Below are 21,609 nucleotides of genomic sequence, written 5' to 3'. Positions count from 1 at the left end.
CTCCCCTGCTCCTGCGCTCTCCTTCCCCTGTCCTTCCCAGGATCCAGCCTGGCAGTGCGTGATGAATGGGACAACATTACTCTTGTCCTCTGTTGGCCTGGTTTAACTGCTCCAGCCCATCCCCACCCCCCCATCTGTCTGTCTGTCAGTCTCTCTGTTTGTCTGTCTTCAGTCTGCCGGCCTGGGTTGGCTTAAAACATGTGCTACTGCACAATCGAAACCCCTGAAACACTGGGTTCATTTGTTTTGGCCATACTCAAGGATGAAATTAATTGATAAATAGTTTAGATGAGGGACAAAAATCTGGTAATTAAGTTAGAAAAGAAATGTATTTCTCATTTTTGTATTTTTAATTCTGTAAGGCAGAGTATGCATCCACAAGAGTTAATTCTATTTAACTAATTAAGATTTTTTTTACTATGCAGAAATTAGATTTTATTCCATTCATTATATATCAACATATATTTCCAGGTGAAATTATATTTGATTTATCGGCTAGGTCTGTAAAACTTTAACTTTGGCGTACCTTTAATTACATATTCATGTTCAGAGAGACACAGGCGATAGGAACAGCTGTAACATCCACTGTTTTAAACTTTGTTTTGGAAGGGAGAAAAAAAAAACGACAGAGCGAGAGTGCATCGCTATGAAGTGAAGGGATCACGTCTTCAAAAAAGTAAATAAAATATGCATCCTCTCTGTGCTCATTACAGATTTATGACTCTTGTTAAAAGAAAAGGTGGCGGCTGCCTTCTAACATGTCTGACTTTCAAATTCAGACGACACTGCTGTCAAGTGTTGTGCTCCACATTCTGTCCAATGAGAGACCGGGAGGGGCTGAGCGCGCGTGTGCCATCTTCAACATCCTATTTGGTGTGAGTCTCGAAGAGAGTTACTTTGGGTGGATGAGAACACACAAGAATTCCTCACCTACAGTGCAACGAGTGCTGATCGCGATCCCTTTGATGCATAGTTCATCAGTCAGAAAGTTCAGTTGGTTCAGCCGCTTGTGTGTATGTGATTCAGAACAATAACAGTTGGGGGAGTAGACATTGCAGCATTAGGCATAATGAGCAATGGGATTCGCTCCAACGATATGAAATGGATTTTGCTGTCTCTGTAGAAACTTTTAAGAAAAAGGGCTCACAGGCGCATTCAAATCACCCCATCACCAACAATCACACACATAAATGCACACACATATACATACGCAGGACTCTGAAACTCAGTAGAACATTTGTTTGCTTGTTAGGTGCTTATTATCAGCGACTTAAGGGTCATAAGGTGTATAAACAATCATTATTTGTGAGAGGAGTGTAATTAGTGTATTACTGAAATGTCTATTTTTAGGAAATAAATAAATAAAGCAGCCTGTGAGGGTGTTTTATTCCTCGAGACCCCCCCCCCCCAATTGCATAGATTATTCCCAAAACAGTACGTATACACTGGAGTCACTCCCAATGTCACCTTTTAGTACCCCAGAGCCACAAGTCCCTCCGGCTAAACCTAGTTAACACACTCTCAATCTATAGCTGTCACCTTGCAGTGTGAGAGGTCTACAGTGCTACAGGGAAGTCACATGAAAAGACGGGAGCAGCCTTCCATGCTGGAGCCCCGATAGCTCGCCCATCACCTTAAAGAGCAGGCGGAGGCGGAGGCCTCGGGGTGGGGTTGGGGTTTGTGGGCTGAACGTGCAAGTGCGTGGGTGCTGATTGAGACGCGGACAGAGGACAGGTACTGTACACAAACCCCGACAGGACAGCAGACAGAGGCCGCCGGACAGACGATGAGCTAAATAGGGAACCAGAAGACGGCGACACACACTATCAGGAGTCAGTGCCAGAGCCACACACATGCCCACTTACCACCATCGCCCGTATCCACTCAAAGTGCCAGGAAGCCAACATATCCTCGAGGATATGGTTTTTATCACGGCTGTCCTCCCAGGGGCCTGGTTTAGGGTCCTTGTGGATAGATTACAGTCAGATTTTCTCTTTACAACCCAGAGAAATTAAGGTGAAGGGTTAAAGAAAACATGTGGATGTTTTACAGCTGGGGTCTTCTAACCTGGCCAATATAATAAGGCTGTTGCTTTCAGCCTTGCAATGCAGAAAAGAGTCATAATTGATTTTCTTTTTCCAGTACTCACCTCTGTTTAGACTTCAGACTAGCAGTTGAGTTAATATTGGTATTAATATTAATATACTGACCCACATATCAAGACCCACAGTGCAAAAAACAAAAAACAAAATGTCTTTGAAATAAAAAAAAAGACCAGAGTTAAAATAAAAGTGTTAAGAGAATGGTGGAGAGTCGGGGAATGCAGGGGCAATGAGAGAAAGCAAAAGACAAAGCAAGATATATGTATCTGGGGGGAATAGAGATAGTGAGAGATGATCCACCTGATGTATGTGTGTGTGTGTGTGGCGAAGAGGAAAAACAAACAAACAAACAATGCTGTGTATTTTGCATAGAGAGACAATACCCCTCCATGCCTCTTTCACCCTCCTTTTTTGTTGTCATTCCTCCCTCTATTAGCAAAACATGATTAAAATGCAGTTCCTACCAGCGTCTTTGCTGAACAACGGGGGTAAGAAAAAAAAAAAAAAAGACAGTGAGATGGGAAGAAAAATGAAGCGGAAAAGTCAAAAGCATCTTTTACAGCGTGACGCTTTTCATCCTTCACAGACGGCGAGAAGAAAAGAACACAGACACATTCAAACTTTTTTCTCTTCCCCTTCCTCCCTCTGTCTCTCTCACCCATTCTCCTCAGCGGCTGTAACCCCCCCTGATACCTGAGGACAACCCTGCTGCATCACAAGCTCAATAGCCTCCCTAGAACAACAGTCACACTTTTTTTTTCTTTCCAGAGCATTGATATAATTCCCAGTGCTCCCTTTAGTCCAATTACATTATGCTATGTTATGACTATCCGAGGGATCAGCGCAGTGCCGTGACTGGGACTGAGAGAGGAGTGCCGGGGCTTGGGAAGATGCTGCAGAGCTATGTGTGCTATCTGGAGCTAAGTCAGAAAACTTGGACTGTTTTTTTTTTTTTTTAACCGTATTCACACTACGACAAAGTGTGTTTCTTATTTAACATTACAAGGAGCAGAGAACCTTGGCACTTGCTTAATGATACGAAGAAGAAGAGACAGTCGCCGAGACAGCGATGGGGAGAGAAAGACGAGACGGATAAATACAAAAAAGACAAACAGAGAGATAGTGTACGTTAAAATCAGTAGCTGGAAATGGCTGTGAGGCCTGAAGGATGAGAAATGGATATGTGCGCTGATACTAGCCATTCGCCAGGAGTTCTATACTTGCCAGAAAACCATTACTAAAAAACACACATGTGCATGACTCACTGTGTGTGTGCGTGTGTGTGTGCGTGCACATGTATGTGCATGAGTCATGCCTTCAGGGAAAGCAGCAGAGGGTGGAACGGCTGTCTCAGCACTATTGATGAGAAGGATAAAGAGACACTGTGGTGTAGGAAGATGGCTGTGTGGCAGGAGGGATGAAGAAACAGAGGATCATGTATGCTCAGTTTTATATACTCAGTGGACTCATCGATAAGACCTCCAAAAGAGAAAAAAAATACTACAGTGCTCATAAAACTGATGAAAACAGACATGCAATCAAACTTGTCATAACCTTTTTGTACCACTGTGTTGGAGGGGGGAGGTTACCAGATGAAGACCTCATTGTGTGTCATGCATTCGACATGAGTCATACAGCCCTAAATTATTCATAATTGTATCTTAATTCCATAAGGAATAACTATAATCAGCCAGTGCTCCAGTAAATCGAGAATAACAATGAAAAAAAACAGTAAATAGGTTACTGTTTGACCCCAGTCTTGGATGAAAACAGATTTCACTGCTGGTTAATATGAAGTGCCTTGGGGGGAACTGGTCCATAAATAAGACTAAAAAGGACTTTTTATTTCAGTATAATTCAAATTTTACAGATCAATGTGTTCAAGATAAGGGATAAAGTCCACTCTATATTTACAATCAGCTTCGCACATGAGGGAGGGGAAGGAGAAAATGAGAACAAAAAAAAAAAGGGAGAGGAAAAGATTTTTTTCTTTAAAGGTGCATGTGGTATGTCCATGTGTGTGTGTGTGTGTGAGCGAGATATAGAAAGATAGACATAGAGAGAGAAAGAGAGAGGGAGTGCACCAAGCAGTAAGCCCGTGAGCAGGACATGATTGCAGTGTGTATCTTATCTGTGTCAGGTCCTCCTGAGGCTAGTGGAGCCTAGCTGAGCGGAGCACGAGCGCTTCAGTGACCAGTCAACCGTGTGAGGGTAATCTCCTCACTCCTTCAGTCTGTCTCTCTCTCTCTCTCTCTTTCCCCCCTCTATCTTTTTCCAGTAAGCCCCCCCTCCCTCCCTCTGGGAAGCAGCTGAGCCACTGCACACACACACACACAAACTGAGACGCTCACAGAAAAATACACAAACACATTTACGCGCACCAAACACTCATACCCATGCAGAGCCTAAAGGTGATTGCCTCATGCCAGCCTCTGGACGGTGAACCCACAGGTGAGAGGAGACATCACAGGCTACATTGCACACAGAAGCACCTGCAGCTAGTAGCCTGTAAATAAAAGGGAATGAGCAGCATGTTTCTGCTATCGCACACTGCCCGAGTCTGATACTGCAAGCTGTGCTGAAAAGGTTCATAAAGGTACTAAAGAACACGTTATTTTAAAACAAGATGAAATAAAAAAGGGGGAAAAAATTAAGTTTCTTTGTCTTGGGGGTGTACGTGGACATGAATGTGTGTCCATGTCATTTAAAGGATAGTTTTCAAGGCAGATATCTTGATGCCACAGCACAAAATCACAGCTGTAACTAATTTCTTAACATTATATAATTCATAATTGCTGCTGTACACTTGCTATACACTGTTTAGCAGCAGCGTGGCTTTTCTAGGTCACTTTGATTGAATGGTGCCACTGTTAATGCTATTAATTACACCTCTGCTTTACCTGCTTGTAAAATGTCTACCACATAAAAAGGTCTTTTAAAATCTGAGTGAATAGTGAATAGCTTTATTTCTCAGAGACAGCTGAAGAGTGACAGGAATGCAGGGAAAGAGAGAGAGATGGGGAATGACATGTGGCAAAGAGCGACAGGTCGGATTCGAACCCTGGGCTTCTGCAGCAAGGAGCCTTCGCACATGGGGCGGATGCTCTACTGACTGAGCAACACGCCGCCCCGACAACTATGATTTTAACAGTCATTTAACATCCAACAACTCAGTAACTGCGTACGCTTCGAAGGGTTGACTCTGTGCTCTACTTGAACCGTACTCTATGCAGGAAGACAAGAACACCTGGAAGAAACCCACGCAGACACGGAGCAGAGCATGCAGACACCACACAAAGAGTTTGGGTTTGAATAAAGAACCTGCTCGCTTTAAGGTGACACGATTGTGCTGCATTTAGTACAGTTCCATTAAAAGGGATTCAAAGCACCTTCAAACATAAAGACAGAAAAGTTGAATGGTCTTTGCTTTCAACTCGACCCGAGTTGAATATTTCTGGCTATGAAAAGCAGCTTTTTACCATAATTAAAATAATTGATTCTGGACTATTTGAATTCATGAAAACCCCATTTATGCTAAAAAACATATTTTTTTATACCATGATGACATTCTTTCATGCAAAATATATGTAAGGTGGGTTATACCTAAGCGTACAATGTCAATAACTTTGTATGTACTGAATCACTAATGTACTTTGAAGGAGAAAAGGTGCATCTACACCTTGCCACCACGTTTAAAATTAGTTTTATTGAAAATGGAGGTTAAAAACTGGGGCAGTACATATTTTATGTGTGTGTATAGGCAATAAGAATCAAGCAACATTCCATGTTGAAGGTCAGTACAGCACGCACACACACACAGTGCAGAGGAGGAGAAGAAGAAAAAAATTAGTCTAACATTCTTTCACCCTTCATGAGCCTGCCTGCTTGGCTTTAACAACTGAGCCGTCCCCATCAATTAGTCTAGATGCTGGACTTTCATTGAGATTAAGTGACTAATATCAGTGCTTGCTCACAAGAAAGACACTTTTCACGTCTGCCCAACAATCTGTTAAGTCAAAACACATGTGGTGATCCAAGGCAAAAAGCCTGCAAGGGGTCCTCCATGCAATGAAAAACAGGTGCTCTACTTTTTGGCCATGTAATACCCCATTTAGCCTATGGAGCAAAGGTTATCCAGCTAATAGCTGCCTTGTGGTGCACTGGGAAGAGCTGTGCACATGGCCGAAGTAAACATCTGGGACGGATTGTACATACTTGCAACATATGCTTCAAGTTCAATTAAAATGAGGCCTTGGCATATTTATTAATCTTTTTTTTCCCTCTCTTCTCTCGCTGTTGCTCTCTCGCTCTCTTCTTCCCTCTCTCCCCTATAGGCCTGTGCCATAAAAAGAGGCCTCCTTTGACCCGTCCTTCATACTTACTCATACAATCTGAAGCTGTACCTCATATTCAATGTAAAAGACCTCATATCCAATGTAAAAGACAAATTTGTTAAGCCTTGAAACTCCATTTGTTCTGCACTTAACCAGGCTGGGGTGAGCGCAAAGGAAAGAGAGAGTGAGAGAGAGTGTGTATCAGAGTGAAAGGGAAAAGGCAGGGAAGAGACGATTGAGGGGAAGGGTAGAAGGAGAGTGGGAGGGGAGAGACATGTAGGCGAAGAAAAAAGAAAAATGCCCCCTTTTCAACTTCCCTACAGCTCAAATGAAATGCTAACAGTTGAGGGGAGCAATAGATCAAAATGTATGAAGCCAGAGTTGGTAAATTGTAGCCTTTGTGGTGGCTGTGCTATCCAGCATCCCAGCCCTGTGTGAGCACAGAGAGCAAGGCCTTCTTATGTGGAATAATCAGTTTGGCACCGAATCTGACGGAGGCCAAAGAAGCTGCTGCTGCACCTCATTTCAATATGAAAGTCCAAAATGTATTTCATATAATCTGTAGCTTTTGAAATGTCTGTATTTTTATTTTTCCCTGAGAGGAGGTAGGAAATGCAATGATGGAGGACAGACGTAAAGACGGGGTAAAAAAATAAAAAAAACATTTAAAAAAGGGGTTCAAGGTTGCCTGGTGCATATCTTCAGTCAGTGGCCCCCTGTACATTTCAGCCTTGGAACTTCACAGCCATGAAACTTTGCTTCTGCATCACTGTGGGAGAGGATGTAATGCTCACGTATCTTTGTGTGCTCATCGCCCAACTGGCTGCCTCGCTGACTGATTGCCTGACTTACTGGTGGGATGACTATTTGACCATCTGCACTATAAATGTGTTTTTTTAACCCTTCTGTTGCAGCCTTGCACTTGTGACCCTTCAAAAACGGGAGAGGTTGTAGCAAGGTTGCAGTTGCATGAGTGAATTCAGCATACAGAGAGTGTCTTCAGGCAAAATAATTTTAAGATATCAAATTGCCTGGTCAAAGGCCTTTACAATTACCATTGCAAACAGGCAGAGTTTTTCCTCCAAAAAGATTACCGAAGCAGACCATGCAATTTAGCACATCTTAGCCTACTAACCTTTATATTGCTGGAGTGTGGCTGTAAGGCATCATGTATCAGCTCGAGTAATTTCAGATTCCAGATTGTTCGGTCAAGGAAGTTCATGGTTTTTAAAAGCTCAAGTCATAATTTTTGTCCTTGCTTAACACTGCTCGAGTCTCATCAGACCAGAGTATCAAAAAGGAAAGTGTTTTCACTTGAAGTGTGCCTCAACAAAAACCAGACAACACAGTGGGTAGATAAAGAGTTGTACCATTTCAATTACCGTTCCCAAGTGGGACATTGACATGGTACTGTATCCTTTCCAGTGGCATTTGTTTCAGTAGCTGTTTTCAGTAGTGCAAACGAGCGGAGGCAGTAAAGCAGCCACCTGTTGTTACCTGATAGTGTCTGGACAAGCCCAGATGCTGTTTTACTGGAACATAAAGGAGCAGTGAATGGACCTAAATAGCTAACTAAGCACTTTATATGGGTGCATGTTCTCAGGAAGCAGGACTGAAGCACAGCGTTGGTAACGTAAATCCGATATTGTGTTTGTATGAAGGGAGAAATAAGCAGAAGTGTAGCAGACTGCAGAAAAAGACCAAGGCGAAGCAGACGACGAGGGAAGAAAGACGAGGAATGTGCCGTGCGCATACCTACAGAGGAAACTTTTCAAAAGGTTAAAAGGTTGTACAATCTTTGTACATGTGTTTGTGCCTCAGGCGCTGAGAATAACTGAACAGGGGTGGAGATGGGAGGGGAAGATGGAGTCATTTCTTTCGTCTGTTTGTGTTTCCGGTGTATGTAGTGGTGTCAACACCTCCTGAGGCAACGTGTGTGTGTGTGTGAGCGCATACGCTTGTGTATGTGTTTGTGCGTGAGTGCATCCCTGACACAAGACATAATTACCTTGTCATCTTTGTCAAAATCCTCATCCTCGTCCTCCATCAGGTCCTCCATCGCTTGCTGACAGTTGCAACAGAGGAAAGAGAAAAGAGAAATAAAAATGTTGACGCAACAGCTATAGATAAACATCAGCTCACGCAGGGTGAACATCAGAGACATACTAAAGCTGATTGGTGATGCTCATGTCTGGCAAGAGTTTGTTAATGAGTATGGAAAGCATGCACAACTATTAGACTGGTGTGTGCTAATATGTAATGAGCTTCAGAATGATTTAATTTGAGAAATGTTCAAATGTGTTGACACTTCTGGAAATGTAAGCAAATGCTCAGGCTTTGAATTTCAACGAGCAAAGGATTAAAGTCTATTCATTCACTCAAATCGCGTGGCACAAAAGCATTCAAATCTTACGGCATTTCAGCAAGACAGAAGCAGAACTCTCCTCCTTCTGTTTCAAGCTCGGGTCCCTTCTGACCTATTTAACCTTTGCACTCAACTCTCACCTCTACTGTCAGACTTCCTGTCGCTATACATTCATCTATGTGTCGTCTCACATCCTCTCACAGAATGATGCTCCGTGAGAGAAGAGAGAAGAGAAAGCCTTGCAGCACCGAGAGGCAAGTCACAAAGAACAGCAACTATGTGCTTCAGTGGTCCACAACCGATGAAACCGGAGCCGGTGTAGCTCTGAAGCCCCAAGATACCATGATACATACTGTACAACACAAAAGGGGAAAAAAATGACAGAGACACACTCATGTGCACACAGTCAGAACCACAAACACAGAGGCACATATGGATACACATACTGAACAACCTAACGCTGGGACATGAAAGCTGACGCCTTTCTTGTTCATGTAACAGAATTTTCACATACACATTAAGAGGAGACGTGGTAGAGAAATGTCTCTATGGAAAACGCAGTCTTCTTGTACAGTTCAGACTTCTTCATATGAAAAGCAAAGTAAATAAACATTTTTTTTTCCCTTTTTGGCATGTACACAAAGAGCAGCTCGGGCCACTCTGTTTAGTGATGCAGCATTTTTGGTTGTTTGTCTTTTTTTTTGCAAGCATGCGCAAGTTCTTATGTGTAGTCTGATGCCACTGAGGCGAAACCACAGATCACTGCTGCATCTCTCATCCACCCTATTTCTGTCAATCACACATCAAAGCCGCAAGGTCACATTGTTTGCTCCCGATTTACATAAACAAACACCCATATCATAAGCCCTACAGCTGTCAACCTCAGCATTCATCTGCTCTCATTGTTGTGCTCCGTTACCAACCCCAACCCCCCTCCTCAAGCCCCCCCAAAAAAAACCTTCACCCAGCCTCAACATCACCACAACCCCCTAACCACCTCCAGAAGAGCACAAACTAGTTTAGAGAAATCCAAAAATCATTACTTAACAAGACAATAGCTTTTGTCCTTTTTGTTTTTCGTTGGAATAAGGGGGGAAACTATGTGGTGGCTGACATAAGCCTCTTATGTAAATGCAGCTTCCCACACAAACAAAGAGGAGTTCAGAACAGCAGAGTTGAGAGGGTAGAGTCAATAGTACGTGTTTGTGTGTGTGTATGTGTGTCTGTTTTTGTGTGTATTCTATCAATAGCTTAGAGTCACTAGGGCAAAGTGTTGTGTGCATTTATGCATGGCACTTCTTGTTTTAACTGTCTGACTGTGTAGCAACTGGTTATTCCCAGTTCACTGAGACTCCATCAGCGTCTAGACAAATAAGCTCGACTGTTCACAGTTCACACTCTTTATTGATACGGAATACATTCACTACTACAGTATACAAATACCAGAGGGGGAATTCTCGTGCTCAACTGAGGCAAAAAGATGTAGACGTGATACTGTAAAATGAAAGCCTCCTGGCATCTCTAAACAAATGAACTATAACTGTTTATAAAGTCATCATGGTTCCTCCCAAATCCTTTCACCCGTGCCAAAATACAAACATAATGGATTCCTCCACACAGAGGCTTTACTAGGGCACGCCTGGCACACGCTCCCAACTTTAAACAAAGGGAATGAGCATGAGCTAGCTGGAGAAGCATGACCTAAAGAGACAGAGAGAATGATAGAGTCGTTTGTCTCCCTCTGCTCTCCGCTCGGCTTTCTCTTCTCTACCGCCTCTGGTTACAGAGGGAAGTCATGTTTCCTGCAATGAGACACAGTGTAAAATTAATAAATAAAAAGACATGGAACATGTCATCTGCCCTGAAGATTGCCACGGCTAAATGTGTGCACTGAAGCTACTGTCTCAGTAAGGGAGGATATAAATTACCTCAGTGCAGCCGATGAATTCCAAACATCTTTTTCTTTCTCTCCCTCTCTCTCTCTCTCCATTTGTCTCATTCTTTCTCTCTTTCTAAGACCTGTTTGGTGTATGATATCATTTGTCTGCTTATCCCCCCATTATCATGTTGTTTGAATTACTATCATTACAGCACGGCAGCATCAAAGCCTTGCTGTCGACAGGATCGTGTGGAGCTCACATTGCCTGCAGAGCTGCTCCAGTCAATTCAATATCTAACTGAGGTGGGGATTAACATATTCAGACCTATTCAAATGATACGCGGATGATGCCGGCTACTCTTACAGATTACACCGTGCCCCATAAATACATACAAAGATGGTGATAATATAAAATACACACAAAGAATAGATGTGAGTACAATGACATTGAGAGTTCAAATGGCAGTGAAAGTATAAATACATGTGTTTGGCCTTCGTGGCTTATATCTAAAAAGCTGGTGCGAAAGAATTAAGTTTCTGTTGCATTGGCTCGGATCCCAGCACAAGCTCTGCTACATCACTCACTGTTTTTCTCTCTTACTGTACATCCCATCAATACAGAGCACCGTGAGAAAAGGACACATTTCTGTCCATTAAAGTTAAGTGGAAAAAAAAAGAATTATGCATTTACCGTCTACTGCTCTGAATGCAGAGCTTTTACTCGTGTGCATGTGTGAACAACTTTAATCTTTAATGGCACAAAATGGTCAAAATAATACAGTGAGCAAAGCAAATCTTAGAGGTGGTGTGCAATAGTATCCTCTTGTTTCGGTGTCTGCGGTTCTCCAGTGCATCCTTCCATGACTATTACTCCATTTGTTGACTGATGCTTCACAGCTACGAGGCTGGAACCGTGACAGTGCTGTGTTTTTGCATCTTCACGTCAGCGCTAACTTACATTCAGCCTTATAGAGCCAGATCTTTCTCTCCACCGTACTGTTGCTCTGTGCCAGCTGAAGTGCACGCTGCTTGCTTAAAATCTGCCTGGACTAAATTTGGGGAAAAAATAAAAATAAATAAATAAAAATGTAAGGTAGACGTAAAGTCCGGAGAGTGTCTGGATCTGATGCTTTCCTGTGTTAGTGAACTCTTGCTGCACAGACTGATTGACTGAGACGGGATGAAAAGTTGTGAGAGTGGTAAAAGGGAATAGCAGAAAAAAGTTTTTCAAGAACTGCCTATCAGGTCGAAAATTCTGATACCTTATTGATTTAAAGAGGAAAATGTGTGGATCCTTTTTAATGCCTTTTCAAAGACAGTGATCACACTCACACGGGATTATTACTGTGACATTCTGCTTAAAAGATAGTCTCATGGCTCTGTAACATTATGATGATAGCAAAGGTGATGCTAAGCCCCTTAACTCATATCAGGGCAGTAATTGTAGCTGTGCCTTTTTTTTTTTAATTTAAAATTGGCTAATCTTTTAATTTAATTTATGTCCAGTTGTAAACTTCTTACTCCCATAAATGTGTCTTTGATGTTGGAGTATCAAAGTAAAGGCCGTGCCTTATAGAAGTAGAATTAACTGGACATACGCGTGTAACTACACTGTAAGGAGGCATACAGGAGAGTTTAAATCTAAGTTGACAAGTCAGGTACAAAAAAAAACTACTTTGGGTGGATGGATGTAAAGGGAATAAACCCTGTCAATGAAACAAGTGCACACACGCACACACTCCATAGAGAGAAAGTAGAAATCTACTACCTGTAGTAGCCACATCATTTTCCCCCCTCCTCTTAAATGCCTCTATACTCGCCCCTCACTCTCTCTCTCTGGTCGGGCTGTGTTCCACTATCTCCCCTCCTAACCTTCCCAATGACAGCCGCAGGGGGAATTGACGCCGAGGCAGACATCCCGGCGAACATGAAGATATACTTTCTCCTTCTTTTTTCTCCCATTCCTCCATCCCTCCCTCCCTCCATCCTCCTGCTGCTCTTCCTCTTTGATACGTGAGGGGGTTTTAACCTCTCCAGCTGCTGAGGTTTGGCCGACTGGTTGGCTGGGGGGATCTCAAGGCCCTACTTGGTATGCACTGTCCATGAGTGTATGTGTATGTGTGTGTGTGCGTGTGCATATTGCCTACACCACAGTTTCTGCAGACTGGGGGAGGGCTGTGCGTCTGATAAGGGCTGCTGGCTGAGCCTGGCTGACCCAGACGGGCCCTTCACAAGCTGTCAGAGCCGTGGCCCTCAGAGGGGGGCCCTTCCATCTGCACTGCCCCAGCCAGGGCTCACCCAGCAGGGGGCTGGATAAGGGTGAGGCTGGGGTGCTACTGGAGCTGAAGGCTGGGGGTGGGGGTGAGAAGGGCAGCTCCATATTCATGAAAGCAACAGCAAATCTGTGAGCACTGGAAAAGATTGAGTCGTGGGAGAGTAATGTAAGCATCGCTAACGCAATGTAAATTTCTCGCTGCTTATTTGCTGACAAATCAGCAACTATGTTTAGTCAGAGATTCAGCAGCTATCCAGAGGAAATCACAGTTTTACATGCTCCACTGACAGTAAATACAGATGATACTGCCTTGTCTTATTGTTTTTTCACACTCAGTTGCGGAAAAGTGGGCTAGAGCTGGTACATACTTGATGTGTAATCTCACTCACATCTGTGGGCTTAAGCTCAGGGTTTAAACAGAAAAACCTGCAAACAGCTACAGCGGCTGTAACTGTATAGACAAAACAACAACAACAACAACAAGCACTGAGGCAGACACCCTGAGCTGCTGACGTTGTTAGCAGAGAGCACAGACAGTTACAAAGGTTCAGTGTGATGAAGGGAGTTAGACAAATGGAGGGAAAGTCAGAGAAAGAGAGACAACATGATGAAAAGTGGAGGCTGGGAGGATTCTGCAGTGGCATTCCTGATGCTCCCGATGCTCCCGTCCCGCTTCAAACTATGCCCGTCGCCTGTCTTTCTGCCTGCCAGCCTGCCATCCTATCTGCCAGTTTAGCAGAGACAGAGAGGCAGCGAGAAGGAGCAGAGAAGGAGCAGAGATGAGCGCGGTGATGCCGGGGCGGCACGGGGGAAATCAGTGGGGCACAGGCGCTCCCAGTTAAAAGTGACATGACCTTTTGATTTTGTCACCTGTCACCAACTGCCATGTCTGACTCCTGCACTGAGGAGTGCCTGCCATCCGCCGCTGTTTTCCTCTGCCTCCGTCTCTCTCTGTCGCTCCGTCTCTCTGAATGCCTCTCTGTCTTTTTCTGTCTCCTGCTCCCACTCCATCTCCTTTTTCTCGTTCTCCTTTTCTTTCCAGAGTTGCAGTTTTTATGGCGAAAAAAGTGGAGGTGTGACTTTCTGGAGGAGCTGAGGTATAATAGGCAGCGTTTCCTCTTTTCCTTCCAGCTTTTCTTAATATTTACTCTTCTCTACCTGTGTTGTGCCGGGCTCTTAATGAGGGCAGATGTCAAGGCGCAGTGTGTTTAGAGACGCAGGCATTTCGAGATGCAAAATCAGGGAGAAAATAGAATAGATAAAAATGGCAATGAAGTCTTGTTCCAGAAATGGTACAATGTTCCTATAAAATCAGACATTATTACTGTCTTGGAGATAAACCAGATTATTTTTGCACTAATGAACAATATATTGCTGTCACACTGAGTGCTTCGCAGTTAGGAAAGTAGAAATCAGACTACTACAAGTAGAACTACATGGATTTAAACAAAAAAGTAGAAAATGATTTTATTTTAAAGGATCGATCAAGGAGATTAAACTACATTTGTTTGTATGAAAACATCTAACTCAGGATTTAGAGAGGTCTGGAAGTAGTCAGCTCTATCTCGCTGTTGAAGGCTGGAAGTGTGAAGTATCTTCAGACCATTAAGGTCTTCTCTTCTGTAATGGGTTGGCGGATCCAGTGGGTGAATCTATGTAATGGTCTGAAGCATGGGATAAAGAGGATGGTTCTCCAGTGTCACGAGGCCTAATTGCCCGTCATCCTGTTGTAGAAAGAGACATCACCATGTTCCGTATGTGCCCTCTACGACAGCCTGCGCTGAAATTAACACCTTCATAACATCTGGTAAGGGTCTTTCTGGGCCAACAGAACAGCAAGGAAGGATTTCTATTGGGATGTGTTCTGCTCCTTAATCTCAACGCCTATCATATACACTCGTGCAAGCAGGCACACACACACATGAATACGACAGACTGCTAGGAAAAGATACACACACACACACACGCCTTGCAGCCTTTTTCTCTTGCAGCAGAGCTGCCTGTCCTCTGGTTGACCGAGCCCAGCCTACTGGCAGCTTCCTTTGCAACAGGCTTGGGATGAATCTAAGCCCCACACTGTTCCAGGTTTCAAAACAAGATGGAGATGGAAGAGGAGAAGGTCATGTCATTAAGGTGCTCCTCCACGTACAGAGACTCCACAAGCAGAGAGACAGGACGGGCCTTCCTTGATATAGTACATTATCAGCTTTGAATGTCAAAGTAAAAGCGGTATTGTACTCTGCATATATTCAAAAGCATAAAAGGTCCTTTTCTTTGTTTGTTTGCTTCAGTGAGCATGTTACAGCATGACACACAGGTCAGCTAACAGTGTTGAAGAGTCAGGGTTCACAGGTCAGAGTGCTACATGATAAGAGAGGAGGTCAACGACCTTGCTGGTGCATCGCCTCCTTTAAATCGCTGTTCAGAGGACGCTCCGACTGCTTAGCAGGTACTGGTCAAGGTTGGGGCGAGGGTAAGGAGCGCTGATCCGGGATCTGTTTGCAAAGCAGCGTGTAACCACACAACACTCAGTGACCCTGAGTGGTGAATCACAGCGTGTCGAGAACACTGTGTTTGTTTATTTGCTATAGACAGGGCTTTGGACTGTGGTTGCGGTGTAAAATCAGAGAAGGGTCCTCACATTGAACCCATCAGATGAAGCAAGGCCCTTCAGTTCATTAGGAAGTCTGTACTCAAGTGTATACTTTTTTTTGTTTTCTCCCTCTCTACCCCCACTCTCTCTATCTCTCCCTCTCTCACCCTTCAGAGTGAGTTCAGCAGAGATTCCTTTGGCATTACCCTCACCCCAGACTGCTGGAAAACCACAGCGCTCCGGATGCTGACCCTTGCTCGGCTCAGCACAATGCTTTAATTTGGTGTGTTGTTTAAAGTAATTAGAAAGCCTTTTTCCCCTTGTTTTCTTTTCTATTCTTTTCTGTTCTCTGCCAAGTGCGAGTGGGAAACAGTGAGTCGTCCATGACTTCAGCTTGATAAAGACTCAGAAGAGGAATCCAGCGGACCGGGAAAGGAAGCGAAGATACTGTATGCTCTCACTGTACCCACTTCCCCCCTGCACCGCCGCGGATCTGAAAACAAACAGGGACAGGGCTCGGGGGATACTGGTGTCTGAATGTGTGTGTTAGACTGTGTATATGTGCAAGCATTTGCAATTGCAAATGCCTGAAAATAATGAACGCTTACACACCAGTGCACGTTTACTTGTACTGCTATTTTTCAAGTTTGACTTAAGATACTGACATCAAGGCTGAGAGAGACGGGGAGTTGATAATGGAGTGAAAGGAGAGAAAGTTCACCAATCCTGAGGCAGTGAGATTGCAACGCCGAGACAAGAGAGACGATGATTGTTCTTCTTTGTGTCGGGCCGCGCTGCTCTGTACTGTTCAGCACAACTGTCACAGCGGCAAGAAAAGGAGCATTAATGGTGCTAATCTTTGACAATTAATCCCACTTTCATCGGAGATATTGTGGCAAAGAATGTCGGCGCACACATGCATGTGCACGCTCGTGCATGCATACTTTGCACAGGCAAAGAAGAGAAACACACATATTTCTCCCACTCAATGACACTCAAAGATAACTTTTATCTCTGTGTACACACACTATACTTCCCCCACAGATTTAGTAGCACCATGCAAACACACACCTGGATTTGCTAACACATGTAAATGTATGTGTACCTGTATATGTGTATAAATGAGCTGCGGTTCTACACTTTGTTTGTGCCTGAATCATAACCTTGAAATAAAAAAAGAACATACCAGATTACATCAGAGGGCAGAACACACACAACACACAATATTCGGTGTTCATGCATCATGCGCACACCTGCACATACTGCTGTCCCATTCTCTTGCACTGCGTGCTTCGCCTCTGACTATCTCACCACTAGCCCGAACTAACTTCTCTGTACACCCTCCACTTGCCAATACCGGCACTGGATCTCCAATCTAATACACATCAAGACTGTTGAACTATAAAAAAGTACATAACACACTCTCACAGCCGTTGCTGATTGTGCTCGTATTAGAGAGTGGGGGGGACATTTGAAATGAAAGAAGGTCAGCTATCAAAGTTTGCAGCAGTGCTCTTGTGGCTAAAAAAAACATTCCTGGCCTTGGTGAACTTTTCAGCTAAGTGTCCCAAGCAGACGTGTCCTTTGAATTTAACCAAACACCCTCAAACCACACTGTGAAGATGATGATATTGAAGCAACCTTCAGAGGCAAAACAACCCTTCAGTTTGGACTGTGCAGAAAATACAAAAGACAAACTAACGTGTAAATCAAAATGACAGTGTTACGACGCTACTAAGACAGCGTCTGGCATTAAAAAACAGTGAAACTAATACATCATAGTACAGCAGTTATACATGTCCAGTAATAAGTGTCCATATCTCCTCTTATCTCAGAGTATTGGACAACTGAGCAGAACAGTACTGTCGTACTAAAAAGGCACTTGCCATACGAGTATCAACAGTATCAACATGTCTTAATGTTCCAACCAATTCCTGGGGTACTTGAGACACAATAGTCCCTTTCAAGGAGGAGAGAAAAGCAATTCTGCATGAAGTAGGAGTTACATGTACTTACTCGTATGTGAAGTGAGTGCCACATTACGAGAATATGTAACCTTTGTTGCCTCATTTTAATTAGGAAGTGCATAGGAAAAGAATATCATTAGGTCTAGATAAATAAAGCAGCAGGTGGGGGGACAAATCTTCATGCCTGGTTTTGTCTTAAGGCATGTGTTCATTTTTTTTGTCAAGCAATGTCGCCATCTACAGGCGAAGAAAAAATATTCCCTTGTAATCTAAGTGTCATTCACAATTTAAGTGTTTTATTTTGTCTACTTGCTATTGCAAACTTTATTATTTTTTAACTTTACTGACTATACCCAGTTTAAATATTTGTATATACCACAAACCACTGTATAATCACCAGGTTATCTCAAGTATCAGATGGTCTGAAAGGGGGGTCGTCTTTTGCTGATTTTACTGTCAACTTTTCTCTTGACAAAACTGAAAACAGGGATTCATAAATACTAAAGCTTAGCTCTGAAGACTTACCAAATAAATCTGTTGTAAGTTCTGCGCAGTTCACATCAAATTTCATTACTTACATGTAATATTTCAGTGAGATTTAGTTCATTATAATGACTAAATTTAATATCTCTTCCAAATCCAATCCAATCTAACCCATAGAATCCTTATGAAGAGATAAATATACACATATAGAAAGGCAAGAGAAAATATGTGGTCTGTTAACTGGTTATTTCCAACTGAGTCCTGGAAAAAAAGGCACTTATTAAAATTAATCACTTCATTGTTCACGCTTACTCCATAGTCCAGCTCTCTCTCTCGTTTTCACTCTCTGCTCTCCAAATGTGCCTGGCCATGATTAAAACATGTCTGTTTCTCCATGACATTGCTTTGACATCATTTAATTGGTATAAGAGATAAAAAATAAATGAATTAAATAAATATACTACCAGGTAAGTGGCGTAACGTAGCTCAAGGTGACAGCCTATTATTTCTCCCTTTTCTTTGCCTCAAAGAAGGCAAAGTGAGAAATGTGAGATTGCACTGAAAATGCAGCTCCTCAAGGGGCAGATGGAGGTTTTTTTTTTATTATTATTTAAAAAAAATAATAAAAAAATCAGCCGAGAGATTTTTTTTTTAATTAAATTGCAATTTTGCTCAAAGTTTTCGACTGCAGTTTAACCAAAGGTATCTCTGAAATGAGCTTGCATTATACTCATTTTGCTTGTTTCTTTAAAAACAGTGTGTTGCTCTCTCATTCATCCATACATCTACTCCCATCACTAAGCAATGTTTTGTTTGCATTAAGCAGAGTATCAAAGGAACGCATGCAAATGTATGATTGAATTTTTAATGCCACATCGTGTGGATAGGGGCTTTTACAGTGAAATCAAAGAAGCTATGAGGTTACTCACCACATCTTGCCTGGTATCCTTCCCCGATGCGATGAGGATATAGTTCCAGGCCAAAGGCAGCAGCAAAGCCAGAGGAATCATATAGAGTTCAAAGTTCCAAACGAAGAGGACAAAAAGCTGGAGAGAGAGAAAAAGACAAAAACAGTCAGCAAAAGAAAAGTGAGAACAAAAAAAGTGAGAACGTTGTGTGCCAAGAACGTATACACTCAAGACCCCATATTGACCCACATGAGGCAAACTCCTGAGAACGTACGCCGACCATATGTGCGATTGGAAAGGACACACATTCAAACACATTCATATGCAGAATCATAACTACCATGGAACAAAGCGTAAAAAATAAAACTGGATTTCAACAAAAGGTCAGTGTCGATGAGCCTAGGTTCAACACCCTGACCCTGAAGGAGTCTGGGCCTTCGGCTGAAGAGGAGGAGGATGAGGAGGATGAGTATGAGCCGTCAGAGCCTCTTTCCTCCTTGCCAATCATCCCGAAGGGTGAGGTCATGTACTGTTTTCAGCCGCAGCACGTCAGAGCTGACCCTTCCATACTCAGCGCCAAACCCCAGCATCTGACCTCACACACCCCACACCCCAAGTCCCTAACCCTGTCACTCCAAGCCCCAATACCCTCTCTCCTACCCCAAAAGACTCCTATGCCCCATCTCTAACCTTCTCTGCACCCATCTGCCAAAACCATAACCTCTATACCTCCCCTCTCATCGCCAAACAAGAAAAGTACCATCTGAAAATTAACCTTTCCTAAAACCCTGCATTCTGGTTTTGGCAGGGCTCTTTAGTCTCTGACAAGAGATTACTGCGGTGGTTTGGAGAAGATATATGTGGGAAAGTAAAATTGCTAATGATGGACTCTTGTTATTTTATAACACCACTGTGTAAATTGTGAGGACGTAGTGTGTCGACGGTTTTAAAAAGTTTAGCTGGAAGAAAAGGGATATGTTATGGGTTTAAAAATCTGTCAGACAAATAGAACAAAATAATACTTATGTTCTCTTATAATTTAATTTATAAATGTTCAGAGATTTTTCATGATTGATAAGACCTCAGCAGCAATTATAACAAATGCTGAAAATGCTAACCATGCCTAATACTTAATTTTTTCCCTAGCAAAACATATTTATCAAATTCAAGTACAATAAATCTATTATTTCAAATGTGAGCAAAGGAAATGTGAAATTAATTACTCTCCGTATGGAAATGCATCAATGTTTAACAATCAGTTTGGATGGGAAACTTTTAAGAGTGGTGAAATTGAGACTATTACTGTATAAAGCAGATTCATTGGTCTGTGTACCAATTATGATCTATCCTGTTTGGCTGAGCAACATAAACAAGAGACAGAAAGCTTAATAATCAACAATCAAATTGTTTAATTTCTGTGTGTGTGTGTGTGTGTGTGTGAAGGAGACAGAGAGGGAGAGAGGCGAGAATGAAAATAAAGCTCTTCATTGTGTTTACAGTCTGAGGTTAATGTGAATATGAGGTTCAACAGCCCCTCAAGAGTGTGTATGCTGTTACTGTAGTGGAGCCAGTCGGGCACTGAACTGCACACACACACACACACATATTGTATTTCATTTTACTTTTGCGTGCACACACACAAACGCACATACACACATGCTTCTGAATATCTATGCAAACAACTTTTCACAACAACAACAAAATTAAACAATTACAATCTCAACTCCTCCACTTCTCGCATAGAAAAGTTTGAAAGTCTCATATCCAAACTTTTGAATAGAACTATAACTTCATGCAAAATTAACAAATAGACACTGAGTATACAAAGCAAAAAAGAGACATAAATTAAACATTAGAAATGTCCAGTGCATCTGCATAATGCTCACAGCAAAATTCCTTTTTCAAATAAACCTGAATGGCCTTGGCGCACCGACAAAATCTCCCAAAAGGATTGAAATCTTTCTCTGTCTCTCTCTCAGGCTCAACTTCACTTTCTCACATACAAAGAGTCTTTCTCTGATTCAGCTGTGTAGGAGAATTGGAAATAAACTATTCAATAATTCATATTTGTATACTAATAAGCAACACAACCATTTCCCTTCATACATCATAAAACGCTGTTAGGACTGTGTAAGCTCAGCAAGAGAAACCCACACACAGACAAACACAACAACAACAACAACAACAACGAAACATGTTCACGCACACATTCATTTTCTTTACAAAATGAAACCGTCCTAAAATTACCCATCTTCTTACAAATTATAATTTACAAATCTGTATGATCTGTTCCACTGATAAACACTGGAATAATCTCTAACTAAACAACGTGCAATAGAGGTGCAGAAACATGACTTCAGTCAAGCAAACAAAGGAGCTCAGTTGTTTTAAACCTATTCTTGTAGAAGCTATAAATAACTGCACACTTACAAAACATCTTCAGAAACACACAGTGCTCCTTTCAGATACTCTGCTATAAATATACTGTATAGCACGCATATATTGTGCTGTGAAGATATTTAGTGTCTGGTTGTCTAATCGCTCATGGCATCGTTATCACACAACAGGCAAATTAATCGCTCCTCACTGTCCTGATGTTTATATGAAACCTTAAAATTCTCTTTTATGCTTTTTTTTTTCTTTTTTAAATTCTTGCATTCTTCTCCGTTTGCCTGAGGTTCTTTAACCTGTCGTCCCCCCTTC

At 42.5% G+C, this 21,609-nt stretch overlaps 1 protein-coding gene across 1 annotated transcript in view; it reads right to left on the bottom strand.

Annotated features, from left to right (window-relative positions):
• Window positions 1–21,609, bottom strand: part of mctp1a (multiple C2 domains, transmembrane 1a) — a 131,139-nt gene that overhangs the window by 16,277 nt on the left and 93,253 nt on the right. The window contains exons 16-17 of the mRNA XM_019275946.2: window positions 18,928–19,044; window positions 8,445–8,501 (exon numbers count right to left, since the gene is read on the bottom strand). Coding sequence (XP_019131491.2) covers window positions 8,445–8,501; window positions 18,928–19,044 — 174 coding nt within the window. The remainder of the gene's footprint in view (window positions 1–8,444; window positions 8,502–18,927; window positions 19,045–21,609) is intronic.

This window comes from Larimichthys crocea, chromosome III (genome assembly GCF_000972845.2).
Source record: "Larimichthys crocea isolate SSNF chromosome III, L_crocea_2.0, whole genome shotgun sequence".
NCBI classification, from domain to species: Eukaryota; Metazoa; Chordata; class Actinopteri; family Sciaenidae; genus Larimichthys; species Larimichthys crocea.
Note: the sequence above shows the minus strand (reverse complement) of the source record. Positions and strands in the feature narration are given on the sequence as shown.